A 17715-nucleotide genomic window follows, 5' to 3' on the forward strand; every position below is an offset into this window, starting at 1 on the left:
GGGTTTATTTCACGAGGCATCAAGGCCAAAGTGTAGGGCAACGGCGGCCATGGCCGCATGGCCTTGGTATAATTCCCACCCTGATCCACACCCATCATCTGGTGGATTCTGAAGATTCAGAAGTTAAATGTTGCTAGATTCTGAGATAGTGTCTAATATCCACTCTTACTGGACTGGAAATGGCTAATGGTAGCCTGGCTGTCGCAAAACCAGACATAGTTGTACATGAATGTCCTCAGGCTGATAAAAGGCATACAGTGGAAGTGATGGAAGATATTTTGGTTGATTTTAAATAATTGATGTAAAAATATCACCTTACCATGACTACACAGATCAGATACTCTGTGCAGCAGTCAGCCGAGATTCAAAGTCTGCAAATCGTGTGTGTTCCCAAAAGTGTCATCAGTGTCCTCTGGTGGACAGACTGATCTAGTTATTGTTCCACACAGAGTTCTAGTTTAATCTCTTAAAATATATGAATCACTTTACCTGGCACTGTCAGAGTGTACCACACATGATAATGATGTGCTCTGTGAAGTAGTGTTAAGATAAGATAAGTTGTGCTTTATTATCATGCTTTATTTGGTCTTGTACAGGAGAAATCCCCAGAATTACTTTTTACTGAATGAGTCTTTCTATTTAATTTGGGTTCATATTCTTTACTTGCTTTAAGTGCCCTACTGTACATGCTTCCATATGACCAAGAAAGCAGCCAGTGCAGTAGAAAAAGGCTCATTAACAGGGCTCTGATGACATAATTTTGATTGGCTAGAATCGTTCTATTGAATGGAAAACCATTTTGGTGCTTCTTACATCGCTCAAAATAACTCGTCTTAATATCGACTTATGAGTTAATTCGCTTGAAAATCTTATGGAAAAAGGGCTATTGTGGGCTTCTTTTTATCAAGTTCAATCACTCTATGAGAATGCTGCTATCAATCCATCAATATTGTCTATGTCAAACATTCAGGAGCATGGTAATTCTTTAAAATGTATAGAGTGGGCCTTTTCAAATTATTCGTTCCTTACAGAAGTGTAGTACTACAGTCACCCTGGAGCTCTCAGAAACGACTCAGGTTTTAGTTTGTGTTTTAACGGGGCTACACCGACTGCTGGTGCACAACTGAAACGTTCTGTTCAAAGAGTGTATTCAGCAACAATTAGCTTCCTCTATAAACAGTGAAACACCACTACACCAGACGTGAGAGTGTTGCGCTCATTCAAAAAAAAACTAGACCAGTTCTCTGAAACTATTTTACACTCCACAAACAGAATACTTAAGTTGTGCTCCCCTCACAGCCCTTCTCTGAGGGCCTACCTCATCTGACTCAGCCATTAAGGTGCAGTGATTTTCTGCTGCAAAAAAATGTAAATGTTTCTATATATATATATATATCGGCAATATATCGGAAGGATAGTAGTCAACAGCCTTTCATGTTTATAGATCATAATTGTAAATCTAATAGCTTTTTCAGTTTGCCAAGTTTGGGGAAAGTGATGAAATGAGTTAGTTAGAAGATAGTTTTTTTGTGGTTTTGTGTTACCACTTAATTTCCAGGTCACCCAAGGACACTACAGTTAAAAAGTTCAAGTTTATACATTGCAGACAGACAGAGGTACAAACTCAGAGGACATTGTCGAAGTACAAACATAGAAAAACATAGATTTTGAGTGAATTGGCCTCATTGCCATGATACCCGAAGCCCTATTGTCATGATGCCCAATCCAGCTATTTGAGTCAGTGCCGCACCAATATACAATATCAGTTAATTTGGGGTAGTGTGTGCATCCCTACTGTGGATCACATCTCATGCCTCAGGTGTAGGCTAGTGTTATTTCATATTTCCTGGCATTCTAACAGTTTTGCTGTTACACCAACAGAAATAAAGCATCTACCGTGAGACCTACAGTACCCCCACCACCACCTCCTCAGGTAAGCATGAAGCAGAGCATTACATGGAAGCCTGGAAGTTTCACACAGCAAAACGCACAGCAATAATAGATCAATGCTGTTTGCGGATGTATTTAAATGCAAATGAATGTTTATTCAGTTTCTTATGATCATGTGCACACTTGTCATGCGAGAGTTTGAGTTAATAGATCCTGTTGTGTGGAGCATGTGCTAAGCATAGAATGAAAGTGGATGGGATCTACATTCTGGTTTAACAAACAAAGGCTGACATTTTATTTTTATGATTTTCAAACAGTAGGTTATGACTTGTATCGAAAATACTGTGTATAAAAACTGCCGTAAAGATTTTCTCTGTTGTCAATGCATGTTTGGATAATTTGGGGATGTCCATGTCCTAACAATAATGATAATGGCCGGGTTTCCCAAAATTGTTAAGAAGCTCTTAAGTGCTAAGAACTTCTTAGGAGCGTTGTAAGAATGTTCTAAGAACGCTCCTAAGAAGTTCTTAGGACTTAAGAGCTTCTTAACGATTTTGGGAAACCCGGCCAATAACTGTAATAATGATAAAAAAAACAAGGATGTATCATACTGCTATGCTAAATGTCAAGTGTCATATTACTAAAGATGGCAGAAATATGGTGCTGGGAGTGAAAAAAACAAAGATAATTTGAGCATGGCATTGAGGGAAAATGTATGCCCTGAGATCAAAAGGTTTTAGAACCACTGCTCTAGGTACACTGTAGTCAATCATAATGCTGCTGTTAGATCTGTTTTTTAATGATGTCATCCACATTTCACATCCGAACAACTTCACATCCCACTGCACTCACTGAGTGCTCATCAACTCACCCGCCAAGTCTGAAGTTCTTTGGACAAATATTTAACATTTTAGTTGAGAAATAGCATGTTTTGCCTTAAGAAATAAAGTATACTATGGCTGTGTTCATAGTGAAAATCCCCATAGGGACAATATGTGTGAGCATCTAAGTAAACAGAACATTTTCAGGGGGTGCTAAATACTTGTGTTTGATGTTTTATGCCAGTGATAGTACATAGTTGGTTTCATTTAGGCATCATCACTACTCTAAACCAAGATGTCTTTCTCTCAAGCTGTTATCTCTTTTAACAGACTGCAGCTAACTCTTTGCCTCTCATCTCTCAGCCCAAGAGCATCTCCACCCCTCAAGTGGATCTCCCCAGTGACCATGACGGCAGCCATGACACTATCATGAGTAGTCCAGCCACGGACAGCTCCGATCTAGCATCCGCCAGTTGCCCTCCTCAGCCATCATCCCTGCAAACGCCCCCACAAAAAGAGAGTAAGCAACATCAGATTGTGGATTGCCATTGCAACAGAAAGAGAAATGCATTTGATCATAATTGAAAGTGGATTAGGACGAAAATGTTAGCTTCCCACACACTTACTGCCACTCTTTCCCCAATCAGCTTCTATAGTATAGAATCTATACAGTTGGTTAGCCTTCTTACTCTCATCCTATAAAATAATCTGATACTGGTAATCAACCTTGCTACTGTCACCCCTCTCTATTTTCTTGCAAAGGACCTTTGCATTAGCTGCTAGTGAGTTTGAACACAACTCCACAGGGACAGGTTTACAGACCTACCATCAAGTTGTCCAAGCAACAAAAAGCATTGATCATTAGAAGAAAATAATGTTCATCCCTACCCAGCACTGCTCTGCCCTCCAGTTGTATGAGAGACATTTACTTAGAGCCCCAAAAGTGCACAACTTCTGAGGAGGTTTCAAGCATGTTGCTCTCTGGCCCCAGGCAATGGAGTGAATTTGACTGATGAGAGCAGAAAGAAGGAGACCTCAGGGATGGAGAGGCCGTCTTCGTCTCCAAGTGATCCTTCTCGAAAAGACAAAAAGGATATTGTGGTAAGGGTATTGTACAACAACTTCACACCTTTGTATTAATCAATTTGAACTGTTATTTGTAATTCATTACACCACCCCAGTTGTTATTGTGAAACGTCTCTAATGGATTTAGGCTGAACCTGACTCTCTGTAACGGATATTTCTATAGATACCTCTCAGCAATGGACTTCCTCCAACTCCAAAAGTCCATGTGAGTCCATTTTTGTTATTATACATGGCCTGTCCTTTCTACATATCTTCTATTTTTAAACTATACACATACATACAACTACATGCACTACTGTATGTACGTATGACATAACACGCATCAAAAACCTTCTCTGATGCTACAGTATTTTCTAAGCCCATTTGCACCCCTATAATTAGCCTGAGGAATAAAAAGGTCCATTTCAGCAGATATCTAACACCCCCTCATAGTTATTTGGCATCCAATTGCAACTCTCTTTTTCCACAACATTTTTTGGCAAGTTTTGACCTTTTGTTTTATTCCAAAGTAAAAAAAAACAACCCTTTTGACTGGTATTGTATGTGTACATGTATGTATATGTATGTATGTATCTCTGCATGTAGGTATGCATATACCGTGTTTGTTGGTGTTTTCTATGCAGATGGGAGCTTGCTTCTCTAAAGTCTTTAATGGTTGTCCACTGAAAATCCACTGTGCCACATCTTGGATCAACCCTGATTCTAGAGGTACTGAACTGTGTAATAAAGAGCTTAACGTTGTATGTACTTACATTCATCAACATGCTACATCTCTTTGTCTTTGTCCTACAACTTCACACTCAGCACTGCGTTCACGTTGGTCCTCAGCAATATTCACCAAGTGTAAAGTCGCTTGGATGAGTAGTTCGAGATATACTGTATGTAAAGAGAACACAGATTTATTGTCTTCATATCCATAAATATATGGTCATGTCAGTATGTGACTATAGGTCTATGGTCTAGGAAGGACCACACAGCGAAAATGCAAAGAAATATTTCACTGCACAACATTGACTGCGTCAGAAATATCAATAAGCATGCCAGCTGTTATCAGTCCCACTTGTACTATTAATTGTCTGTGCAAGGTTTTCAAAACTCCTCGCTGCTGCTATAAAAATTAGACTACACAATATGTCGTGTATTGTATTTTAAAATAACATGCAATATTAAATGAGTTATTTATTAATGGAATTATTTTTAATCTGATCAGTTAATAAGATATGTAATGCTGTTTCAGATCAATATCTTATATTTGGAGCTGAAGAGGGTATTTACACTCTTAACCTGAACGAATTACATGAAACATCAATGGAGCAGGTAAGTGTTTATTTTATGGCTAATAGGTGGTTATTATTGAGAACGTACAACAATGGGCACTAAGCACCCACATGCAATAAAGATGACAATACAAGTGAGTATTTGCAAGGATTATGAATTGCTTCCATAGGATACAGGGTCAGGGGCCACTAATCACATTTGTTTGTGATGGCAGCACTGATTGTCAGTGCATTAAGTAGCTTAGTGCAGACAGCAGTAAACACCATTGGCATACATCCACATAATAATTAGAGTCTGACTATGGCAGGCTGTATGAAATCATGGCTATATTCAATTTGATCAGAATGTAAGTCTGGTAACACACCATTGAGATTGATTATGGGACATGTTTCAACCTAGCCTGGAGGGTAGCCCACATCATTTCAGGATGTCAATGCCTTAATCACTGCTTCTGTTAATGATGTTTTGCTGTCAGTATCTTGTATAATAGACACAATAGTGAAATCAAAACATTTCACTGCTCCAGCAGCAGCGGTTTTGTTGTAAGCAACATTAACTCAAGTAAGCTCAGGTGACCTGGATGGCTACGTCACTGTTGCTCATTTGTACATTATCGTATAACGTCCTTCAAAATGATTTTATTGGCTCGCACACATCTTAACTGCATATGGACTTCTCAAAGGAGCAACTGGATTATGTTTTTTAGCACAAGGGCAAACCAGAAATAATTGTTCTAAACATTAAGAAAAATCTGAAATCTGATGTATGTCTAAATCTTGTATCTGATGTCCACAAGTATTCAATACAGTAGTATGTCTTTTACACTGTAGTCTGTAGTCTACGGTGTAGAAGACAATGCTACTGTATTGCAAATGTATTCATGACATTTGAGACCTGAATAGCTTAGAGAAATAGTTACAGATTGGGTGACATCTGTCAACAGAATTTCTATCATACATTGGTTTTAAACATGGCAATTTCTCACCCTTAGTTGTTTCCGCGGAGATGTACATGGCTGTATGTCATGAGTAACAGCTTGCTCTCAATATCTGGTAAGATTTTAGTGTAGTGTGATTATTAATGACCATACATATTGTATACGGTATGCAGCCATTTATATGAATATTACATCTATTTTCTCATGTTAACCTGAAAACATTTCTGTTACTATGTCTCATAGGAAAAACACCTCAGCTGTACTCTCACAATTTGCGTGGCCTTTTTGAGCATGCTCGACAAATGCAGAAACTGCCAGTTGCCATTCCAACTCACAAATTTCCAGACAAGATTATTCCCAGGTAGCCTAAATATATCCAGTTTTAATTAGAATTTGTGTTACTCTCAAAAGTAGACTTGACTTGTAATTATTTTGTTTGCAGGAAATACACAGTTTCCAATAAGATTCCAGACACAAAAGGATGCCAGCGGTGTTGTGTAGGTCAGTGTCTCGGGTGCTGTGTCTTGGGCTGTTTCCTTTATATCAGATAATGAAACACCTTGGCTTGCATTAGGCCAATTTATTTTAATTAGTTGTAAAATTGGTCTCGTTCAGACCACAGTTACAGTGATTTTTCATTCCACAGTAAGAAACCCATATACCGGTCACAAGTACCTCTGCAGTGCCTTGCAGTCCAGTGTCATTCTTTTGGAGTGGGTGGAATCCATGCAGAAATTCATGCTGGTTAAGGTCAGTTTATTATTTTATTCTGGCTGTGGAACAGCAGCAATTTCATAGCAAATCCCTCTGTCTGTCGCTGGATGAAAAGGCTGGGAATATTTAGTCATACAGTATATTCATTGGTGTGTTTTCATATGGTGTGTTTACGGGCATACTCAAGCTAAAATGTGCCAGCCATGTTAGTCTCATTTGACATGTGTGGACCATATTGTCTGTAATGGGTTTGTGTCCATGCGTAACATATCCCAAATCAAAATGTCTGTCATGGACTACGTATCTACATCAGATCCCCACCATATATGGTGCCAACCTTGCCTACTGACTATATTTGTTGAATTGCCTATCATTAACACCTACTAATTTTTTTCTGATTATATGCATGATTATACACATGTATGAGAATAAATATAAACACCATTGTTTATCTTTACATTGAGATGACTGTGTGGCTTAATCCACAGGCATATTACTGTTTTGTTATGGTTGGTGTAACAGCAATCTATTGCTCAGAATAGGGGAGAGCTAGGAGGAAGGAGTTTAATTTAATTAATGTCATTTACAGAGAGATTTTACAAGACTGAAAGCAGATATTCCATGTTTCAGTTTTGCATTAATCCCATGCATATCGTTTGGCAATTGTTTTCAATTTACATCTCTATAAAATCCCATAGAACCGGACAAATATCACGGCTTCTAATTTAACCGTTCTATATGGTGTTTCAGGCTATAGTTGCTCAAGTGGATGCTGAACTGTTCTGAACTTGCTTAGCTCATTTTCATTATATTCTTTCATTACATATACATAACGTACTGTGTACTGTATACAACAGTGCATTTTCTTCTTTTCACTTGTCTAGTCAGCATGCGTTCTGAGAGATGTTTTTTCTTTTTATTATTATTATTATTATTATTATTATTATTATTATTATTGTTATTGTTGTTACACTGTAATAAAAGGGTAATGTAGTGCTCACTCTCTTCTACAGAGTATAGACTTTCCTCTCCCCTGTCCTCTGGAGGTGTTTGAGATGCTGGTCGTCCAAGAGCACCAGTACCCACTCATATGTATGGGTGTCAGCAAAGGCACAGAATTCAACCAGGTGGTTCGTTTTGAGACAGTAAATCCAAACTCCACGTTATCATGGGCCACCAAATCAGGTATTGTATTAAGTCTTTATGTGCCAATTTTGAACTGGTTATTATGATCCTTGGCTTTGCTGCAGTGTTTATCTACTGTACATAGACAAAAGCTTTGCCAATAAAGTTATGCAGAAGCAAAAAGTAAGCTTTGCATAGTAAGTGTTCTTTACTTTTGGTTTAAATAGCTTATTATATTTAGTTTGATGCTCATTGTTTATTTGTAAGGCTTATTGAGTGGTGTCTACTCTGTGAACAGAGTGCTTCAGTTGCACGCCCGGTGTAGCTCCATAACTCTGCTTTGCATTCTGCCAGCATTACCTCATCAAATGTGCACACTATGCAGTGTTGTCCCTTAACCCTCAGTTCACTCTCTATAAAATCACTTGTATGACTTAAATTCTCTGTTACTGTGCGTTCAGACCAAGAGCGACCAAAGCTGCAAAATCGCCGGAATTGACTTTGAATGGGGACGAGCGACTGCAGCGACCAAAACGAGCACAAAACGAGCACAAAACGAGCACAGCGACCAGCGTCAAAACTTGGGTGACCAGAGCGACCAAAAAAAGTGATAAACAGTTTATGCAAATTAGCTATGACTCGTTTCGGCTGCAAAACACTGACAACCAGTCGGAATACAGGCGTGCTTCGCTTGTGTGGATGTCGTAAACGAAATCGAATGTTCGAATCTCTCATGTCATGAGCGACTTGCACAACAGAATTTTTTTTAGCAGCTGCATTTTACCAGAGTGAAAAGCGACTTTGCAGCTTTGGTCGTTCTTGGTCTAAACGCACAGTTAGGTTGTTTCAAAGAATCAATAAAACATTGTAAAAGTATTATAACAACCATCTATTAATCAGCTTCAGACTGTTTAAAGCTCAGCTGCCAAGCTTCTAACCACAACCAAGAGACTGTGATACCATCAACCCTGTTTTACCCTCTCTAAACTGGCTCTTGTATGGGCTGTGTTGCATCATCATACCACGTTTCACCTCAGTGCAAGTAAATGCACTGAATCCTACTGAATTCTGCACATGGGGCCTTTAACTGCTCTAGAAGATCAGCTAAAATTACAAGCCTCTTGCTGTTATGTTAGCAGTAACAGTCATTTAAACTCCTCTTTATTTCACACTTTTGTCAGAAAGATTTTCCAGCATCAAACCCAAGGCAATACTACCAGAAATACCTGATTTGAGGACCGTCAGTGTCACTAAAAGTAATATGGAAAATACTGTTTCTATTTCTATTAATCTATTTTCATTTTTTCAGAACCTCAAGACCCCCCCCCCTCTCTCTCTCTCTCTCTCTCTCTCTCTCCTCTATTCCTTGCTGCTAATTGGCCCATTCCTCATGCTCCCCAAACAAACAAACAAACAAACAAACAAACAAATGTGGTATTTTGGCATGTTAGCAAGCAGGCTGTCCATGGACCCATAGCTCAAAAGTATTGATCACTGTACCACAGAGTTATGGAAACGCTGTTAATGCAATGTGGTGAGGTGAAACACATTTTTTACACATTTGTTTTCCCCCTCAGACATACCTCAGAGTTCTGTGATACAGTTAACTCAGCTGGATGGAGATACCATCTTAGTGTGCCTAGATCGTAAGTCAAAAATGTTATGCTAAATAACAGTCCATATTAACAGTTAAAACATGTTAATGAATGCTTTAGCTATCATGTCAATACTTAATTGTCTTCCTTCTCCATCCACTTCCCCTCAGACTACATCAAAATAGTGAATTTACAGGGCAGGCTGAAATCAAGCAAGAAACTATCGGCAGAACTCACATTTAACTTCCAGATCGAGTCTATAGGTAAGGTTCTGTTTGCTAGCTTGGGTGAACCTACAGTAGGCAAAACTGTTAGCAAATTTGAATTTGCTCTACAGGTCTGTCTGGGAAGGAGCTTATTGATGCCTGTTGACGAACTTGCTGTTTTACTGCATAACCAGAAGTGACATGAAACTTAAATGTGTGCATTAAAGTTGTCAAAGTGATTTAGAAGTGCATAAAAACTTGTCTTTCTTGTAAATGAAGGTTTTAAATGCAGTTGTTTACTCAGTTGTTGTCCCTGTTTTTGGTGATTCAGAAATAGACATCAATCGGTGCCTTTCCAGACCAATACGCAGAGCAAATTCATTTTAGTAACAGGACCGTCTGGGTTCTCCCACTCTATCTGTTTGCTTCATTGATTTCTTATTTTTCTATAGAATACTTTTAACAGTTGTTCAGGTGGACTCTTGTACTGTATGCCTTTTAATGAATTCTAATGCATCTCAATTATTCCTTTTGCCTTAGTTTGTCTTCAGGACAGTGTTTTAGCATTCTGGAGACATGGTATGCAAGGTCGAAGCTTCAGGTATAATGAGGTAAGGCTGTCTAATGTTTTGATTGAGTCTGATCATGGGTTTCAAGGCCCTGATTAAGGTTTTTTTAAATTTTTAAATTGATGCCATGGTGTAGTGTTCACATGTTCTCTTTCTTTTTATTTGATTATCTAAGTATTTGCTCATGACAGTGTAAAAATGTTTAAATCGGTGATCTTAAAGATGACATAGAATGGATGGAATGGAGTATTTTACCTCGTTTACGATCCATGCAACTTTGGTCCGTCCAAAACATGCTCACATGCTAGTAGGGTTGGGTATTGTTTGGGTCACCGGAAACAAATATCTTCCGTGCATATAGCCTATTGGTTTTTTTATTATTGATAAGGAAAATTTGAACATGAAATTGAATTGTTATACTCAATTTATTATCAATATCTATTTAAAAAATCCATGTTATTTTGCGGTTGTTTGCCGTTTTCGTTGTTTACCGTTTGCGTCGGCACCAGTGCCATACTAGAGCCATGTTTCGGTGCTCAACCCTAGGTGCTAGTGTACAAGCCCATTCATAACCCTATAACGCGGCTGAGGAATACAATGGCTCATTTTTTTGAGGGTATGCAGCGCCTCCCCATGCTTATCTAGCATCCACACGAGTGATTAAGTGAGCTTTACACTGATTGGTTGCCTTGCAGGCAAAGACCACTCATAACAGGTACCAGCTCCTGTGATAAGAAGGATGGTTTGCATCACAGTCTGCATTTGAATCTCTGTCTTTGTTCAGATATGTTCCTTTTTCAAGTAGTCATTTTAAAGTCCAAGATTTGCATATGAGGGAGGAAAGTCGGTTTCGGATTCACAGTAGCTTTGTGGTCATGTACCAAAATCGTATTCAACAACGGCAAGATGAAAAATGGTTTTCCATTCTATGTTTGCTTTAATATTCAAGATATTTCTATATATTCAACCATTTTGGCCATCTGAAATTAACCATAGTAATGGGAATGCACTTCAGAGGCCACAAAACAAAAGAACTCTGGGGAAGCTGTTGGACCCTAGGGACATTACCACTCTGTAGCCTTTCTGTGGCTATCTACTTTTGTCATTTGGGATTTTTTTTCAAGTTTTTGAAATTTTAGTTTTAAAATAGTGAGTGTGAAAAAAAGCATAGTTTTTTTGTTTGTTTTTTTTGTTTTGTTCTTTTTTTTACATTTCCGTCATTTCAGACACCCCTATGGATGGGGGGTGCCCTTAGCATTCGCCTATACCGCCTGTGGGATGGACAGGCTCTGATCCCACAGCTGTTTACAACTGTTTGATAAGCAGAATGTCCATTTTTAACAGCAACATTTTAACACTGCACATTTTCTTTCATATTGATTTCTTTAATTTCATAAATGTGAATGGACTGAATGGAAACCCAGCTTTTGATATGTTCAATAAGATAATTATGATAATAATATATATATACATTTTGTGGTTCTTTTTCTTCTTGAATGGAAATAAATGTAATACATTGGAATTGTACTGAAATGTGTAGCTATGCTTTTAATAACAAACACTGAGTCTCTCACGGTCACTCAGATTACACAGGAGATCTCCGATAATACGCGGATATTCAGGCTACTTGGATCAGACAGGTGAGTTCATTTCCTGTGTGTAAGGCAACGGTTATTTTTGAGCCACCATGGCAAATTATCATTGAAACATTACTTTCCCCCCATTTTATTTAATTGTGGTCATTTGGGTTTTAATGTGTGTATGATCAACAAAACATTGATCCCAGTATCTTTCCATTTGTTTTCTGGAACCAGAAGTTCCATTCACATATTTCTACAAAATGTATGTCATTTTTAAATACTCAGCTGTAGGAGGTTGTGGTTTTAGCCACCTTCAGATTGCTTTTTACCAGAAGTATCAATATCAATTTCCTAACCCATCACTCCCACGTGTTAAATGAAATTCCTTCTTGTTCTCTCATCACATGGGATAAATTCCCTTTTAGACTTAGAAATGGTTCACTCAAATGGTTCACACTAGGATGTCTGTTCCTAGGGTATGCCTAACAGTCGTAATAATAGGCTAGATAAGATGTTATAAACATACTATTTGCTAGCAGTGGAAGAATGTAATGATCTGTTAACTTGACATTTCTACTTCTACCCATCTGAATAGCCTACATGTTTCAGTCACCAAATTATATGCATCCTTCTTGTATCAGCAAAAAAGACTTACCAGAATTGATCTTTAAGTAAAGAAGTTTGTTTTCTCATAGTTTTTCTCATACTGTAGTTCAAGTGAAATTATGTAAAAGAAAAATGAATATAACTTCTCATACTAGATCTGTGCTGTGGTGTAGGTTGTTGTTGGTTTATCTAATCATACCACTAATAGGCAAAGCAGAGTAGCCTAATGAATCATCTACGTCAATCAGCAGGTCCTGCCCACACTCATACCTGTAGCCTAATTCACACAATGCCCTTTATTCTTAAGCAACTGTGTGTGAATTGTAGGCAGATGTTTTAAAAAGTTTTGTTTCATTGCAGTTGACATATTATACATATGATACATCTCAGTATATGAACAAATGTCTCTGTGACTTTACAGGGTTGTTGTCTTGGAGAGCAGGCCTACGGACGACCCTACTGCACACAGTAACCTTTACATCCTGGCAGGACACGAGAACAGCTATTGAGCTTCTCTTTGCCCAATAACAAAGACTGTGATCAGCAAACTTTTTGGATCCTTGACATTTTTTGCCCTAGTGGTTGACTGTAGAAGTTACAAGTCAGACAGCCACCATCATAACAGTAGAAAGATGTCACCATAATGCTTTAAGTTAACTTAAAGAAAAAAGATAGCAATTTTTTGAAAAAGAAAAAGAGCAGATCTAAATGTATAATTTCTGTACAATTTCTAATTTTTGTAGTTCTACACTTTTATTATTATTATTTTCATAGCACTAATACTGACGACAAGTGCTGAAGGACTAACTGATGAAGGCTAAATATAGACACCAATTTGAAATGTATAAATATATGTAGATATCCATTCCTATCCAATTTACTGATATTTGTAGAAATTTTAAGTACAATTTATGTATAATGCAACTTATGAAGGTTTGCTTTTTGGTCACATGTTTATTGTCCATGTTTTACAAAATCACTAAGAAGTGCCCACCTTCATCGACTCTTATGTTGTTTTTATATAGTTTTCTATGTTTTATACAAAGCTGTGTAAATGGTTTAATGTTTCATTCAATACTTGCTTTTTTTGCACAGTAATTCTAGATGTTATCAAGTATGTGTCCACAGATCCTGCACATGACTGTATGTAATGAATATAAATGGGGCCATAGCTAAAATGTACTCGCTGTTACACTTCATACTGAAAGGGAAAGGGAAATGAAGGTCCAACAACCTAGGGTCTATTTTTGGATGATAACGAGAGTAGATTTTCACTTGGGACCAAAATGATGTTAATTGGTGCAGTTTTGTGTTACACCGGAATATACGTTTACATGTACAGCTGAATATCATATAGGCCTACCATAGTCTTTGGAGGCAGCTTCACTGCAACAAAGGAAATCATTCCTTTAAGCCATTTACTTGGCTAAAGAAATAATTACACGTATATGCTACTATGAAGGAGTCTCAAACTGAGTTACCTTTCTCAGTGTGAAGAAAGGTAAAGAAAGGCTATTTATGCAGTCATTGCCTAAACTCTTCTTCAGGTTGCTGCCACCTTACGAGGAGAAAGTCTATACAGGTCAATTACCCAACTCTTCTCCTTTTGAGACTATTGACAGTAGCTTATGCCACATTCAGTAATCCACTTAGCTGCCCTCAAAGGCTAAGCTATATCCTACGTTGTTGTTAGACTGGAGTTTCCCTTTGACCAGAGTCATCTTATACAATATGCCTACTGACTGTAGAGTTGTATTTAGGTCAGACCATAACGGAATCATTGGAGAAAAGGAGAAAAGTTAATCAAGAATTGACACTTGTTTTCATGGGCTGCATATAGAAAAAGCTACCGATGAAACATTTGAAATGTTTGAAAATGGTACAGGAACTCATCAAATAAGGTACAAACTGAATAAAAAATATTGTCGACATTGATAATAAATATTCCTGTTTGATATTACATTTGGTCTTGAGTCTTTGCTGTCAGGTTGTGTCAAGCTATTCAGTGCGTTATGTCCTTAGGTTCACCTCAACTTAATCTTTGTCTCATAGCCTCTTTTACATTATCTCCAGTGATGGGCAGTAGCTCAACCATTTTTAGCGAAGCTACTAGCAGAGCCCGTTTACGGAGAGACTGTTCACTTATTAACTCCCATCGTATTGAAACTGGTTGCAGTTCCCCATAGTTTCTCTAGGGGCGATTGCGAGTGAGTGCAAAATGAATGGGAGTCTATGAGGCTAGACAGCTGCGTTCATTTTTTTCCAATGGCTTATCGCCAGAAAAACTCTTATTGTGTTTTATTGTAGTTTTCAGAACTAGACTACAATATGGGTTTTCCATCAAAAGTGAAGTAAACAAATACCTGTCAGTATTTTACAAGAACAGGTTTTGCCCTTAAATGAATGTTCCAGAGCACAAACAATAGAATCTATTTTCAGAAGCTATCAGGTTCAAGCTGTTGTTTGAGAGCATAATTACATTAATTGGTGGAGTTTTGAGCAAGACCGCACCAGGTAGCCTACACACTCACATCAGTGCACTGGGCATACTCACATCAAGCAACAAACTATTTTACACCACTGATGATGTCCAAAATAGAATGACACTTCTGTAGTAGTGTGGTGAGGTTGTCTACAGACAAATAAGTATTGTTTTGAAAGGTTATATAAAAAAGTTTTTTTTATGAAGGGTGTGTTTTTTTAGGCTACCTTAGCTGTGGTGAGTGTGTTTTTGTACATGATGAGCGCCACTTCTGCCATTGCCTGAGCAGCCCCCAATTACCAACACTGCCCCCCCTCCAAAATAGAAATGGAAGGAGCTGTTATGCTAGAGGAATTCAGAGATCTCTTTCTACAGATTGCTGCTTTCTTGTTCTTTGAACAGAATCTATGAACTCTGCACGCACACTTGAGAACTGACATGTTTTTACAAAATAAATGGTTGCAGCATTTTCATATATCTGCAGGTATAAAATATAACAAAAAACATGATGACTATATTTGATAATTTATAATATTTTGGAATTTTATACATTTAGAAATCCACTATTTTTCAAAGCATTGACATATCTTAAAAATAAATAAACAACAAATAACACTTCACTTTTTCACTAACTCCTAAATAATGACACATTTCCTGTTTTCAATTCCTGCAGCAGTGCTTTCACTTCAAAACATGTCACATACAGTAATCAAATTGATTCGAGCCCTGCAGTATCATGCTCTTTTATGGGATTCACAGGGAGTTTACCAGTGCTAATTAAGAGCAATCTATTCTGATGGTTAGTGTGCCAAATGTCAGATCACCCTCTGTGACTACCTGTGATCGGTTGATGAGAAAGTTACATAGCCTTTCCAGTATGCAGTGAGGTGTTTAGCCCCAGAGTCCTCATGTTTGTGACCAGAGTGAGGGTGCCTATATGGTGTTGAATGCTGTACTGTCAATGAACAGCACATAGTTCCCCTTCTCTCCCTCCAGATGGGTCAGGGTGGTCAGGGTAGAGAAAGCTGGAGACGGAATCGTAAATATATATGTATTTGTTAGATATGTGTGTAAACACAGATGTTTGGTGGTAAGCAAAGGGTTTTATTACCCTACCAGAGATGCCATCAAATTACCTATGTTAGGGCCCAATTACCTATGAGTAGGGCCCAATGTACCATATCTGCCCTCCTTGGAACCTATCAATTGGAACTTATCAGGATGTCACATGACTGGCCACTGCGTAGAGATTAATCCTCCCATACGCTTGAAAATATAATAAATAACTAACATTCTAAATATTGTCTTATTTATTTCTATAGTGAATAGTAATTTGTTTATATAGTGAATATAATTGTACAAATAACAGCTAGCAGATGTAAAAATGGCATAGGTTACAATAGGACCTTTGTGAGATGGAGGGCTGATGTAACTTCAACCATTATGTACAACTAATATAGTAACTGAAGTTCATCAAAATTGCGTCTGGCTCATGTAAAAACTGTATATTTAATGTGACTACAAGGCCTTTGTATGACAGGAGGCCAGTGACGGGTATTTTCATGAAATTGCACTACAAGAGTGTTGCACTTGTGAGTATATATTATCACCAATAGAGGGTGACACATCACTTCATGGAAAGAAGCTACTTTTATTGGAATCGTATAACTGAAAAGGGTTCATGAAAACACATCGGCATAGTAGCAAATGTTTGTATTCAACCCATCTCAAGATATTGTATTCAGCATCTTAATTTGGTCTATATTGAAATTAGAATAATGGAAAGTGCACTGCAATGGAGTCACTCAGACTTCATGAAATAGCAGATGTGTTTAGTCTATCTGTGCTCACTTGCAAGTTGCAACATTATCAATATGAGACATTGGCTTACATCCATGTGTCATATGGATATTTTCAAACTCATCCTGACAGCACAAGATTTGTTGAGGAACATGTGGATTCAGACGTTTTGTTGTAAAGCATATTTATTTTACCATACCACTAATTCTGGGTGTGTGTTTCCATCATGGTTGCTACTGTACAATTATAGAAAGAAGGAAAGAGAACCAAGGAAAAATCAAGCACAGGCAGTGAATTTCACACAACCACAACCTTGTGTAAGTCCTCCTCACGTGGACCAGCCTTACGCAAATATGATTTGAAGTTGTGGAGAAGGTTCCGGTGATAGGTGTGAGCGTAGCCTGCTACTGTTCTGCCAGCAATTTGCAGTGCCTGATCTAATGATCTGATTTAACTACCACCTACTGGTCAGTTAGTGTTCAACTGATAATATGATAAATCTGATGGATTAACTACAGTACAAAAACGTTAACATTTAAAAAACAAAAATGAATGATGCAATATTATGCTTCATAACAATGCTGAACAAAGTAAGTGTAACAGGCTAAATTCATGTGTGGAAGAAAAAAGTAGAGCGTTGTATAAAAAATATTTTTACATAAAGGAGATTTACATAAAACAACAGAGATGTGGAGGGTTGATGACAGTGGCAAAAGGGAGGGACAGAAAAGGAGGGAGGGAGGAGAATAGAAGAGAAATGTTCCCTTCTGCACATCACACTCACACACACATTTCACTCATTGAACAAGCATCAGTGTTGGTAAGTCATAACTCTTTTTTTAAATATATTTAATTACTGTAATCTCTTTGATTGCTTTCCTGGTCATTATTTTGCTCATATTGTTGGTGCTTACAATCAAACAGGAAGACTTTACAATATCAGTCTTGAAGAGATTTTTTTTGAAGAGCCATTTTGCCAGCACCACTGACCAGAAAAGTTGGTGGTTATTGTGGGCTGAAACAGTC

The 17715-nt window shown here is 37.8% G+C and overlaps 1 protein-coding gene across 1 annotated transcript in view; it reads left to right on the plus strand.

The window, feature by feature from the left end:
- Positions 1-14367, plus strand: part of map4k3a (mitogen-activated protein kinase kinase kinase kinase 3a) — a 48022-nt gene extending 33655 nt beyond the window's left edge. The window contains exons 18-33 of the mRNA XM_062549180.1: positions 1882-1933; positions 3075-3231; positions 3703-3812; positions 3961-4002; positions 4421-4505; positions 5035-5114; positions 6067-6127; positions 6256-6373; positions 6455-6513; positions 6659-6762; positions 7740-7911; positions 9429-9497; positions 9617-9709; positions 10193-10263; positions 11806-11861; positions 12829-14367. Of these exons, the coding sequence (XP_062405164.1) occupies positions 1882-1933; positions 3075-3231; positions 3703-3812; positions 3961-4002; positions 4421-4505; positions 5035-5114; positions 6067-6127; positions 6256-6373; positions 6455-6513; positions 6659-6762; positions 7740-7911; positions 9429-9497; positions 9617-9709; positions 10193-10263; positions 11806-11861; positions 12829-12916 (1417 nt within the window). The 3' untranslated portion in view covers positions 12917-14367. The remainder of the gene's footprint in view (positions 1-1881; positions 1934-3074; positions 3232-3702; positions 3813-3960; positions 4003-4420; positions 4506-5034; positions 5115-6066; positions 6128-6255; positions 6374-6454; positions 6514-6658; positions 6763-7739; positions 7912-9428; positions 9498-9616; positions 9710-10192; positions 10264-11805; positions 11862-12828) is intronic.
- Positions 14368-17715: the final 3348 nt, after the last annotated feature.

The sequence above is a fragment of the Sardina pilchardus genome, chromosome 1 (assembly GCF_963854185.1).
Source record: "Sardina pilchardus chromosome 1, fSarPil1.1, whole genome shotgun sequence".
In the NCBI taxonomy this organism is placed as follows: domain Eukaryota; kingdom Metazoa; phylum Chordata; class Actinopteri; order Clupeiformes; family Clupeidae; genus Sardina; species Sardina pilchardus.